We start from the raw sequence: 13181 nt of genomic DNA, 5'->3' as shown, positions 1-13181 counted from the left end.
GCTTATCTTCTACCTTGTAATGTATTGTGCTACACAGTTGTTGCCGCATTGCTGTTTACACTGTGCTTGGTGTACTTATATTCGCTATTATATCGCCCGGGTTTCCGTGCTGGTTCTACTGCTGTGGTGTCTGCCCTGTTCAGCGCAGCCCGCTGCATTCGTTGGGTTTGGATATGCAAATTCGACAAAAGACCAATCTAGCAGTTCATTGGCGTGCTCAGTGATCTAGCAGCTCATAGGCCGGTTTCAGCCAATCAGCGGTTAACGCTTGGGGCAACCTCGCGAATGGTTGGTTTGTCTGCTCCGCATACTGTGTACGTGTTATCCCAGTTATCGGGCTGTTTTTGCTAGCTCTCACGGCGGGATTGTACTACCGTTCCATATGCGGTCTCCGCAATGTCGAAGTGACCGCTCTCGAAAGGGAACGTCTCGGTTACTTTCGTAACCTCGGTTCCCTGAGAAGCGGGAACGAGACATTGCGGAGAACGCCGTGTTCGCGGCTTATCTCTGGTCAAGCGTTCTATCATAGATTCTGAGGTATTGTCGTCTCATGCACTGTATTTATACTGTCTAGATTCGTCAGTATTTGCATACTGTGCATGTCTTGCGACAATTGGCCAGTTTTTTAACTGGCGTTATCCTATAGGACTTCAGGAAAAGTGAAAAAGAGGAGGAGTTTCATATGCGGTCTCCGCAATGTCTCGTTCCCGCTTCTCAGGGAACCGAGGTTACGAAAGTAACCGAGACGTTTTCCCAGATACTTCTCTGTAATGACATATGCAGCAAATGCTGCAAGCCAATGTCGGCTGAGTGGGACAATTATCTTTTCCTCTCATTTTTTATTACAGTTTTTGATATCAAGCATTAGTTTTCATCAGTGAAAACATGTCATTGATGAGGTATTTTTTGTCAAAGTTTTTGTTACCGAAAATAACCCTAATCCACGGAAGATACAAGATCTAAAGCCATATGTCAAAAAAATTATTTTATTGAGGAAATTATTCATGGTATTTAATACCACATTTTCAAAACAATCATATTATGAATATGTAATCATATCTATTATGTTCCATTAATTCAAATTCAAATGTGGTGTTTGGGGTGAAAAAGTAGGCCAATTCAATAAATAATGGGTAAAAATAAAACCTGATAAAAATTAAACTATAGTTTTGTTACTGTGAATAAACAAAAAATTGTGTACAGCAAAAACCTAAATCCAAAAGAGACGCAAAGAGCACGAACTACTGAAGGGCTGAAAATGGAACATGTCATGCATGCAGTGCTTCTTTAGATTTGACTATACGCTGCAAGTGATATTATATATTATTCAGAGATTTAACTCTTTTAATTGAAGATGGTGTCGTCTTGGTTCAGGACAGTTGCTGGCCACTGGCCTGGCTCTCGGGGGAGTTTGAGTGGGTGGAGAGGAGTGGACATGTATTGATCCAAAAGGTTCAGAAGTTCCTTGCTGAGTTGCCTAGAGTACCAAAAAATGTGATAACTACGTATGTACAACTGACAGATTCACAACAGTACAGACAGTACTGTTCAAAAAAGTAGATACTAACAATATTGACTATTTTTAAGCTCCAAAACACCTGAGCTACTGTCCTGCAAACAAAAAAGATTTACGAGTTATAAATGCTGATAAAACCATTGTCTTTAGTTGAAAATCACCCACCGCTGGTTGATAGATTTCACATTTGACCTCAACAGGAACTCTGACCTCCAGTCCATCATCAGGGGTGATGTGTGAACCAGCGCAAAACCCCTTGTGCTTTAAGAGAAACACAAATCTACTACAGTTGCATATAATTTAAAAACATGAATAAAAATATGAACGTTTTCTAAATTATCTTTAATCATTTTTTTCATTCCCTCTCAAAACAAGCGTGAATTTTTATGTAGAATGTGCTTTTTTATTAACCAGGTTGTCGTCATTCAAAGGGTGTTACACCTCTACCAGGCTATTCTTCCCTGACTAACCAGCACACCCACTCACCAGAGCTGCTGACTATCAAGCAACGGTGCCACTGGCTTAATTGACTATCACACACCACCTCAATCTGAAATCACTGCAGGAAAATAAGCACCACAGCCCTCACCAGCATTGATAAACTCCATAATTCAGCAGTTCAAGAAATAACATTATCTAGAGTCCAAAAACACAGAAGTAGATGTTCTGTCATGTATCCAGACTTCCATCACTTCCAACCTATCATTAAACTAAGTCAGATCCAATGGGCCCATGAATTAACAAATTTAACCTCCTTGGACCCTGATCCACTGAGTGTCCAGCCAGCACATTCCACTCACTCTCTGTCAAATTCTCCTTAAGTCACTCTGGTCACCCATTACACTTTCACTCCTGACAAATAAATATTGTATATTACTATCTAGCTGTGTCTGCCTAAAGTGCAACATGGCCAAGACTCCACTATATCTGGGCGCTGCCCTTTATTTACATACACTCACCTAAAGGATTATTAGGAACACCTGTTCAATTTCTCATTAATGCAATTATCTTATCCACCAATCACATGGCAGTTGCTTCAATGCATTTAGGGGTGTGGTCCTGGTCAAAACAATCTCCTGAACTCCAAACTGAATGTCAGAATGGGAAAGAAAGGTGATTTAAGCAATTTAGAGCGTGGCATGGTTGTTGGTGCCAGACGGGCCGGTATATCACAATCTGCTCAGTTACTGGGATTTTCACGCACAACCATTTCTAGGGTTTACAAAGAATGGTGTGAAAAGGGAAAAACATCAAGTATGCAGCAGTCCTGTGGTCGAAAATGCCTTGTTCCCTTTCTGTCGGTCTCTCGACGTTGTGTCGACAGAATGGGGTTTGACTTGAGAACCTACCTTCTCTGACTGACTTGAACAGGCCAATGAAAATTGGCGAATGAAATTTGCATGCCGGACTCCGCCCCCGGATTTCCGGGTATAAAAGGGAGCTGGCGTGCTGCATTCATTCACCTTTTGTTCTTCAGAGCCTTCGCATCCTGATGCTGACGACTTCGCAGATACTCTCTACGTGTTGCTGGTCTTACGACGTGGTGCAGCGGACTGTCCCTTTTCCTGTGACTTCCCCTGGGCGTCTCAGCAACTTCCAAAGCGTCTCTCTAAAGAGCGGGCCCTTTTCAGGGCTTAGTGTTTTTTCAGCGTTTTCTCAATCCGTCAGCCACCGGCTCGCGGACCGTTCACGCCCCGCCTCGCTAGTCTGACCATCCCTGGAAAGGCGGTACGCCGCCTTGTTCCTCCGTCACGTACCCGGACAGCTGCCACCTGGAGGGATCGACCAAGGCTCCCTTCCAAGGCTTGTAAGTTTTCGGCATCGCTGGTGTCGAGGGCTTACAACGCTGCGGGTCAAGCTGCCTCGGCTCTTCACGCCATGGCCATCCTGCAGGAGGCCAAGGCGTTGAAGGAGTTGCACGAGGGAAAGTCCGACCCGGGGCTAATGCAGAGGCTCCGCACTGCCACTGACCTCGCTCTTCGGGCGACGAAGGTGACGGCGCGAGCCCTGGGTCATACGATGTCCACACTGGTGGTCCAGGAGAGACACCTTTGGTTGAACCTTGCGCAGATGCGGGATGCTGAGAAGGTTCGCTTTCTCGACGCTCCCATCGCGCAGGGTGGGCTGTTTGGTGGCAGCAGTTCTCGACTGTAACGAAGCAGACGGAGGCGATTAAACATATCCTGCCCCGCCGCGACCCGGCCGCCTATCGTCCGTCGAGGTCCCGCGCGGCGTCTGCTTCCCAGCAGCCCCGCCCCTCTCCGACTCAGACTCCAGCTCCAGCGCCCCCTGGACAGGCGGCCTCCCGGAGAAGGATGTCGAAGAGGCGAGCACCATCCCGTCACCAACCTCCGCGGAAGCAGAAGTGTTCTGACGGGGTGAACCCAGGGAGATCGAGTTCACCGGGCCCGACCCAAGCAACTACATCGCTAGAGGGTCGGACTGGGACTGTGCCTGCCCCGTCCCAGCAACACCAGCCGGGCCCCTTTCTGGGCCTGGTGCCCACATTCTCATAGAAAGAGCTTTCTCTCTCCCTGGGTCTTTCTCACAGCCGCTCTCACCCTCCGCAGGACGGTCCTCGGCAACCCCACGTTGTGTTCTGGCGAGACACACGGTTGGGTGTAACTCTCAGTGGCCACCAGCACCCACAGTCAGACGGTGGGGTGTGCCGCGATAACGCCCGGCAGGCACCTCGGCAGAGCCGCTCTCCTCCCTGGGGTCCCCCCCACGACGAGGGAGCCGTACTGCCAGCCATCGAACCACCCCCCACGGGGGCAATGAATCAGATCGAACCTCTGGTCCCCCTGTCTCGGTCCCTGGGAGCCTGATTGGCTCTTCCCAGACAGCACGGTGGCTAGAGCGAATGATCCGTCTCGGCTATGCGATTCAGTTCGCCAAGCGCCCACCCAAGTTTTGGGGCATCCTCTTCACCTCAGTGGGAGGGGTAGATGCTCCCGTGCTTCGGACCGAGGTCGCTACCCTTCTGGCGAAGGGGGCGATCGAGCTCGTCCCTCTGGCCGAGATGTACTCCGGGTTTTACAGCCCGTATTTCATTGTCCCCAAGAAAAGTGGCGGGTTGCGCCCCATCTTGGACCTGCGTACCCTGAACAAGCACCTACACAAGCTGCCGTTCAGGATGCTGACGCAGAAGCGCATTCTGACGTCCGTCAGACGCCAGGATTGGTTCATGACGATCGACCTGAAGGACACGTACATTCATGTGTCCATCCTCCCTCGTCACCGGCCGTTCCTACGGTTCGCTTTCGAGGGACAGGCATATCAGTATCGCGTCCTCCCATTTGGTCTGTCCCTGTCTCCTCGAGTCTTTACGAAGGTCGTGGAGGCCGCCCTCACTCCCCTCAGGGAGCAGGGGGTGCGCATACTCAACTATCTCGACGACTGGCTCATCTTGGCGCACTCGCGAGATCGGTTGTGTACACACAGGGACCGGGTGCTCCGGCACCTAGACCATTTTGGGTTACAGGTCAACCGAGAGAAGAGCAAGCTCTCCCCTGTGCAGAGCATCCTCTTCCTCGGTATGGAACTCGACTCTGTCTCCATGACTGCACGTCTTTCTTCCGAGCGTGCCCAGTCGGTGCTGACCTGCCTGAGGAACTTCAGGCAGCAGCCAGCGGTCCCACTGAAACTTTTTCAGAGGCTCCTGGGACACATGGCGTCCTCGGCGGGGGTGGTCCCCCTCGGGTTGATGCACATGAGACTGCTACAGCACTGGCTACAGAGCAGAGTTCCTTGGAGTGCGTGGCACACCGGCAACAGGCGCGTCGCGATCACGCCCTTCTGCCGGCGCACCCTAACCCCATGGTCTTCAATGACCTTTCTGCGGACAGGGGTCCCTCTTGGGCAGGTTTCGAGGCGCGTCGTGGTGACGACAGAGGCCTCCCTGCAGGGTTGGGGTGCTGTGTGCAACGGGCACGCAGTGTCGGGTCTCTGGACGGGCCCCCGCCTGCGCTGGCATATCAATCGCCTAGAGTTGTTGGCGGTGCTGCTTGCACTGAGGGGGTTCCTTCCCCTCGTGCAGGACAAGCACGTGCTGGTCCGGTTGGACAGCACGACTGCCGTGGCATATATCAACCGACAGGGTGGTATTCGCTCACGGCAGCTATCGCAACTCGCCCGACGCCTCCTCCTGTGGAGTCAGCAGGTGACGAAGTCTCTGTTAGCCACTCACATCCCGGGCGACCTGAACCAGACAGCCGATGCGCTCTCTCGTCAGTCGACGCCCCGCGGAGAGTGGCGGCTCCACCCCCGCGCAGTCCAGCTCATTTGGGTGCAGTTCGGCCAGGCACAGGTGGACCTGTTCGCCTCCCTGGACACCACCCATTGCCCGCTTTGGTACTCCCTGACTCGGCACGGATGCCTTGGCGCACAGCTGGCCGCGGGACAAGCGGAAGTACGCCTTCCCCCCAGTGAGCCTCATTGCACACGTCTTGTGCAAAGTCAGGGAAGAGGAGCATCAAGTGCTACTAGTTGCGCCTTACTGGCCCAACCGGACTTGGTTCTCGGAGCTAATGCTCCTGACGACAACTCCCCCCTGGCCGATTCCCCTGACGAAGGACCTTCTTTCTCAGGGGAAGGGCGCGTTATGGCATCCGAGACCAGACCTCTGGAACCTCCATGTCTGGCTCCTGGACGGGACGAGGAGATCCTGAGTGGTCTACCCCCAGCGGTGGTGGAAACCATTACTCAGGCTAGGGCCCTGGCCACGAGGCGGTTATAGGCATTGAAGTGGCGCCTCTTCTCGTCCTGGTGTTCTTCTCGTGGAGAAGACCCACGGATATGCTCGATCGGGAGCGTGCTGTCCTTCCTGCAGGCGAGACTCGAGAGCAATCTCTCACCTTCCACGCTGAAGGTGTATGTAGCCGCTATTGCCGCTCATCACGAACCAGTTAGTGGGCAGTCTCTGGGACAGCGCGACCTGGTCATTAGGTTCCTGAGGGGCGCGAGGAGGCTGAATCCAGCCCGTCCGCGCTCCGTTCCCTCTTGGGACCTCAATGTGGTCCTGGCGGGCCTCCAGAGGCCCCCCTTCGAGCCCCTCGGAGATGCCGCTCTTTCTCATCTCTCGATGAAGACGGCTCTCCTAGTGGCGCTCGCTTCCATCAAGAGGGTAGGGGACCTACAAGCATTTTTCGTGGCCATGGATTGCCTAGATTTCGGGCCTGGTCAATCTCACGTTAGCCTGAGACCCTGGCCTTGCTACGTGCCCGAAGTTCCCACCACTCCCTTTCGGGACCAGGTGGTGAACCTGCAGGCGCTCCCTTCTGGGGAGGAAGACCCAACCCCTTCCGTGTTGTGTCCAGTGCGCGCGCTGCGCCTCTACTTGGACCGCACGCAGAGCTTCAGGAGCTCTGAGCAGCTTTTTGTCTGTTTTGGGAGGTCAGCACAAGGGGAGGGCTGTCTCCAGACAGAGGTTGGCGCACTGGATCGTGGACGCCATCAATGGCTTACCGATCACAGGATCTCCCGTGCCCGCTTGCAGTGAGGGCACACTCCACCAGGGGTGTGGCCTCCTCGTGGGCACTGGTGCAGGGCGCCCCTCTGGCAGACGTATGTAGAGCTGCGGGTTGGGCTACGCCCAGCACCTTCGCGAGGCTCTACAGCCTCCGCGTGGAACCGGTATCAGCCAGAGTCTTACGAGACACCGCCAGGTAAGTCCGGCAGCCGGTGGGCGTACGCCTGCGATAGCGCCCCTCCCTAGGTGAGACGCGGCGCTATCTAGCCTCCCCTCTTCCCCCCACGTGGGTGAAGAGTAGGCATTCCATCCATCACTAAGCGCTCCTCGGCGGCGGGCCCGGCGGAGCGGCCCTGCCTCCCTTGGCCTGTTTCTGAGCTCTAGCAGTGACTCAAACAAGGCCTAGTGCTCCACACGTAGTAACCCCCCCACAGGGTGGTTCCGTCTGTTGTCTTCTCATGAATGGCTCTCAATCGCTGGCCCATGACCTCTTCCAGGTGTACTTCACCTGCTCGCGACACCCTCTCGTGTCTGCATGTCTCCCATGTGCTCTCCCCTATCCGGTGGGACCGTGTGTGAATCTCCACTAAAGCTCCTCCCTGCGGTAGGAAGTGGTCTCCGTAGCGTGTTCCCTCAGGGGGGAATGACGCTTCCCAGTGGCCTTACGGTGCCGGGCGGCTTCTCGCTGTTAAGAGAACTAGGCCGCCGTCCGTGACGGCCGGTGGTAGGGGCTCCCATCTTTTTAGAAAGCTCTGGACTCCTTCCCTTCCACTGGAAGGTTACAATTCTTGCTAGCGCTCACGTCTGACACGCCCAGGCCAGTCAGCGTCGCTTCGCGAGGAATTGTGACACGGCACAGCGCTGTGGCATTTTCCGAGGAACCCCATTCTGTCGACACAATGTCGAGAGACCGACAGAAAGGGAACGTCTCGGTTACGTATGTAACCTCCGTTCCCTGATGGAGGGAACGAGACGTTGTGTCCTTCATGCCACAACGCTGGCCGCCCGCTGCAGCAGTCGGGGCAAGATCCTCAGGCTCCTCAGCACAAAAGGTGAATGAATGCAGCACGCCGGCTCCCTTTTATACCCGGATATCCGGGGGCGGAGTCCGGCATGCAAATTTCATTCGCCAATTTTCATTGGCCTGTTCAAGTCAGTCAGAGAAGGTAGGTTCTCAAGTCAAACCCCATTCTGTCGACACAACGTCTCGTTCCCTCCATCAGGGAACGGAGGTTACATACGTAACCGAGACGTTGATTCTAGAGGTTAGAGGAGAATGGGCCAACTGATTCAAGCTGATAGAAGAGCAACTTTGACTGAAATATCCACTTGTTACAACCAAGGTATGCAGCAAAGCAATGGTGAAGCCACAACATGCACAACCTTGAGGCAGATAGGCTACAACCGCAGAAGACCCCACCGGGTACCACTCTTCCCCACTACAAATAGAAAAAAGAGGCTACAATTTGCACGAGCTCAACAAAATTGGACAGTTGAAGAATGGAAAAATGTTGCCTGGTATGATGAGTCTCAATGTCTGTTGAGACATTCAGATTGTCAGAATTTGGCGTAAACAGAATGAGAACATGGATCGATCATGCCTTGTTACCACTGTGCAGGCTGGTGGTGTAATGGTGTGGGGGATGTTTTCTTGGCACACTTTAGGCCCCTTAGTGCCAATTGGGCATCATTTAAATGCCACGGCCTACATGAGCAGTGTTTCTGACCATGTCCATCCCTTTATGACCACCATGTACCCATCCTCTGATGGCTACTTCCAGCAGGATAATGCACCATGTCACAATGCTTGAATAATTTCAAATTGGTTTCTTGAACATGACAATGAGTTCACTGTACTAAAATGGCCCCCACAGTCACCAGATCTCAACCCAATAGAGCATCTTTGGGATGTGGTGGAACGGGAGCTTCGTGCCCTGGATGTGCATCGCACAAATCTCCATCAACTGCAAGATGCTATCCTATCAATATGGGCCAACATTTCTTAAGAATGCTTTCAGCACTTTGTTGAATCAATGCCACGTAGACTTAAGGCAGTTCTGAAGGCGAAAGGGGGTCAAACACAGTATTAGTATGGTGTTCCTGATAATCCTTTAGGTGATTTTATATGAAGATTTGGTTCAAAAATTAGATAAATTTTTCAACATTCGTGCTTTTTATTATGTTATCGTGTTTTTACTGTGTTTTATTGTGTAAGTTAGCTGTATTGTTTGAGTTATTATGGCTTATATCAAAACAAACCAACTGCCGTTTGATTGATACTCAATCAAAGTCACTTGAATTGAAATGATATAAAACAAACTCGTTGGAATTGGGTTTAGCTAGATTGTTTTCAAAATACAACTAGATTGTTAAGCCAATATAATTTGAATTCAAATGACCTGTAAAGCCAATTTGATTGAACCAAATTGCTAAAATGTATGTTTTTCTATACAATGTATTGGTTTTTATCAGTAATTGGTTTTCAATAAGTGCGTACAGCTGACTTGGAGTCCTTGAGTTTGCACTGTGTTAAATCAGTATCAGCAATGTTCTTCCTGCAGTCCGTCTCTTGAAGGGTGAACTCCACAAAGTAGGATGGACCCACAACCCACTGCAAAAACACACAGTCAGCTGTTTTCGCTGTCATGAATGCTTGTTGTTGCATTATCAGTTGATTTATTGGTGTTGACATACCTGCATACTAGCCGCTGTTATGTTAAGAAGAGCAAAGTAAAAAGGAAAATTGCTTTCTTTGTTAAATTTCCATAGTGCCAGCTTTGTAGTTTCAGCTATAACGGGATCGTCTAAGCGTTCTGCGGTCGGACAATCAGGGCAAGTTTGTATTATAGCTGTAGCTGCCACTGTAAGGGTGATGCAAGAGAAGTTAAGAATAAATAAAGAATGAATGAATGAATTTACAACAAGGAATCTACAACAAAGGTAAAATATTCCAGCTATTAGCAAAGGAATATGCAGGTTCAATACAAAATTAAAAGCATCATGATCTTATTTTTACAACAACATTTAGAGACATTTCCATGAATGTTTACGGGCATTAAATGCGTGACATGTTGTCTGTTAAGCCCATAAACCATTATAATTAACATTTCTCCGTCTTTGTAGGCCCAATTGAATCTCTGTCTTGTTGTATTTCTTGCATTCCGTCAATCAACAGATTTTTAGTTCATTGACATAAGAAATTGTAACAAAGTGGACAAAGGCCAAAAAAGCCAAGATAGTACACATACTGCAGCCTGGCAAAGCTTTGAAACAAATGCATGTCATTAACACAAAATCCATGCAATATAACACTGGCTCTGGAATATCTGTTCAACGTATGCAGTGGATAGGGATGCAGAGACAAACATCTCTACCAGCCAGTTCAGACACATTGTTTTGTCTCAAGATGCTCACCAGAATTTTTTCATTTTAAAGCATTTTTAAGAAAGTGCTAGTGTTTCGTCTGATTTACTTTACTACTTTGGGCATGCAACAAGATGTTACAGCATGACAATGAGCAGCATGGCTTATTTGGCTAAATAACAGTTTGGCACGACGTTGAGATAAGTAACACTGTATAGTACCATTATAGTAGGCATATCATGAAACTACCCAGCAACAGCTAAGATTTATGTCAGTAATGCTCTGGTTCATGGCTGGCTACATTGGTAGCAATGTCAATGTCCACAAGGATGATTGAGCCATAAAACAACTGTAAAAATACTGGAACACTGTTACACACATCACATGTTTGGTTTCAGATCCAAACAGTACACTTGGCCCTTGGACTAGCTTGAAGTTTGTTCTTGTTTACGGTTTAATAGAATGGTTTTGAAGGGTGATGCAACAACTATTTTCAGTGGTACTAAACAGCTTAACTGGCACTGAACCCAAAACATTCCTCTAAACTAAAAGTTCAATCACACCACACCTTGTTGAATAGTGCAATTATAATTCTGAACTTTGATGGCCGTCTCAATGGTAACAGTTGCCTCACAAATTCCAAAAACCTGGTGGACAAAATAGACAACAAACTTTTTATTCAAACATGTTCTAGAAAATATAGACCATAAAAATAAACTACAGTATGTCTGTCCATTGGTCATTGAAGCTCTAATGAACTAATGAGAAAGATTCATACCGGTAGTTCACCCACACCCTTAACAGCACATGATTTCCATTTTCTCCTGCTGATCACATGACACTTTGTTTCCAGCACATCTATCGTTAGTTGTAAATGTGTCACACCTTCCTTTTGAAGCAAATTTGAATGAAAATAACATGAATAGTAAAATGTATTTAAAAAGTTTGATGTTTCTTTTTGTGAACACAAGCATACAGTCACCATCATTTCTATATTAAAACAATTCAAATGTACTTATCATATACTACATATCATTTAAAGAATGACAATGATTTGTTGAAAATGTTATTAGCCTTTTTGCCAGTGACCTGTATGTACATTAGTAACACTAGCTTACCTTTATTTCCTGTTTGAAATCATATAGTCGGTTCAGTGAGAGAATATAACCCCCCTGACTGTCTGCATTTATCTGATCTAAAGTCTCCTCAGCTGCCTTCACCACAGCAGTGTCCTGGCATGTCACTGGCATGGGAGAGGTGATGTCATTTTGCCAGCACACACACATGATCAAGAACAGAAAGAAATGCTCCATCCTCACTGATATACAGTATCTGAGCAGTTCAAGAAATAACAGCCAAAACCTACTTTTCTCTTGTCAAAAAACACCCTGAACTTTCACCTGCAGCTTTCAGCAAACACACTGTTTACCAGGAGCTGCCCTGCATGTATGTGCACTGGTAAACAGTGATGCAATGCAGGTCAAATTGCACAACAGAGACACTGAAAATATTGAGAAAGTTGTGGCATCCTGAAGTAAAACAGAGACACAAGACATTTTCTGAACAGTTGTGCTAGGACTGGCCCTAAATTGTTCTTATCTCTCCTTTATTATAGATGTTTATTTATTTTTTATCATAAATCTCCTTATTTAGAAAAGTTAAAGTGCCTTTTTTGGCAGAAATGTCTGTTCTTTATCGTGGTGCCACTGGATCTCGGTTAGAATTAAACAGAACTGTTCTCCTGTGTGCTCTGACAGCTTAAAGAATGGATATCTTTAAATAAGTTTGCACTGTGGTTTTTGTCTAACTTTAGTGCAAATGCAGAAGGGGACCCCAAGCATCCACATTACAATCATTGAACAGTCTAATTGAAAGGATTGGTAGAACTTGCATAACGTTTGGTCCTTGCTTGTGGTAATGTCAAATTGCTTAGCTTTAGGAGCAGTACATACTGACTAGATCTTTAGGAGAGTTTTGCTTTGAAAAAAACTGTAAGAAAGGGAAGACTTTTTTAGACACTCCCCTGTCATGAACGTGGAAGGAAGAACCCAAGTGCAGGCAGCGGTGAAGGGGTTAACAAGATTTTAATCTATCAAACACAAAACAAAAACCCACGATGGCGGAAAACACTGACAAAACTGGCAATAAAATCCAATGGCAACATGACAATACAATAAACCACAACGGGGAAGAACAAGAGTCCAAGGGAAGGGGCACACAAGAGTCCAAACAGGGGAAGTCTAAACAAGGGAAGACACGGACACGATAGCCGGCAGACACGAGCTGGATAGCACAGAGCGGGAATGCCCGGCTGCACCGACCTGCACTGACCTGGGCGGTCTCGACCCTGGAAGGTAGTCCGGCATTCTCGACCCTGGAAGGTAGTCCCCAATCCCGGTGAAGGGGTTAAAACTAAAACTAAAATCCAAAACTGAAAACAAAGACTTCCCACAAAGGGGCATGAAACAAAAGACAAAATGCTTAAAGCTAAAAAGACTAGGACAAGACTTACTACACAAACATCCAAACAAGGGGCAAGGTAATCCACAGCGAAACAGGACACGACTGAGAAACAAGGCATGGAAACAAACGAAATAACACCAGACAATAAACATGAGGGCATTATATAGGGAGACTCTCCACACAAAACATGAGATTCTGTCATGATCCTGCCACTAAACCAATAGAAACATGACATGATGCGGGAGAATCATGATACTCGTCAATATGATAATTTCCCTTTAATTGATTGTCTGGATCAGTGTTACTCATTGCTGTGGGTAATTCATGGCTCGCATGTCACGCAGGTCAAAAAAGGTATTTCATTAAAAA

The 13181-nt window shown here is 48.3% G+C and overlaps 1 protein-coding gene across 1 annotated transcript; it reads right to left on the bottom strand.

Moving 5' to 3' along the window:
- Positions 1 to 828: 828 nt before the first annotated feature.
- On the bottom strand, positions 829 to 11769 carry LOC306903229 (fetuin-B). Its single transcript, XM_079472239.1, has 7 exons — positions 11468 to 11769; positions 11128 to 11238; positions 10918 to 10996; positions 9681 to 9847; positions 9484 to 9597; positions 1682 to 1777; positions 829 to 1477 (listed from the first exon to the last, which is right to left on the bottom strand). The coding sequence occupies exons 1-7, from the start codon at positions 11660 to 11662 to the stop codon at positions 1328 to 1330; spliced, it is 912 nt and encodes a 303-aa protein (XP_079328365.1). The 5' UTR covers positions 11663 to 11769; the 3' UTR covers positions 829 to 1327.
- Between the last annotated feature and the right edge of the window lie 1412 nt (positions 11770 to 13181).

The sequence above is a fragment of the Barbatula barbatula genome, assembly GCF_947034865.1.
Source record: "Barbatula barbatula genome assembly, chromosome: 13".
Classification (NCBI taxonomy): Eukaryota; Metazoa; Chordata; class Actinopteri; order Cypriniformes; family Nemacheilidae; genus Barbatula; species Barbatula barbatula.
Note: the sequence above shows the minus strand (reverse complement) of the source record. Positions and strands in the feature narration are given on the sequence as shown.

What these genes read in the sequence shown, in the direction of transcription:
- LOC306903229 (XM_079472239.1), bottom strand. Translation starts at nt 11,662, where the DNA reads ATGGAGCATTTCTTTCTGTTCTTGATCATGTGTGTGTGCTGGCAAAAT. An exon ending in TAACAGCGGCTAGTATGCAG is followed by an intron (nt 9,598 to 9,680) that starts GTATGTCAACAC and finishes GTGTTTTTGCAG; the next exon opens with TGGGTTGTGGGTCCATCCTA. An exon ending in GTGAAATCTATCAACCAGCG is followed by an intron (nt 1,478 to 1,681) that starts GTGGGTGATTTT and finishes TTGGTACTCTAG; the next exon opens with GCAACTCAGCAAGGAACTTC.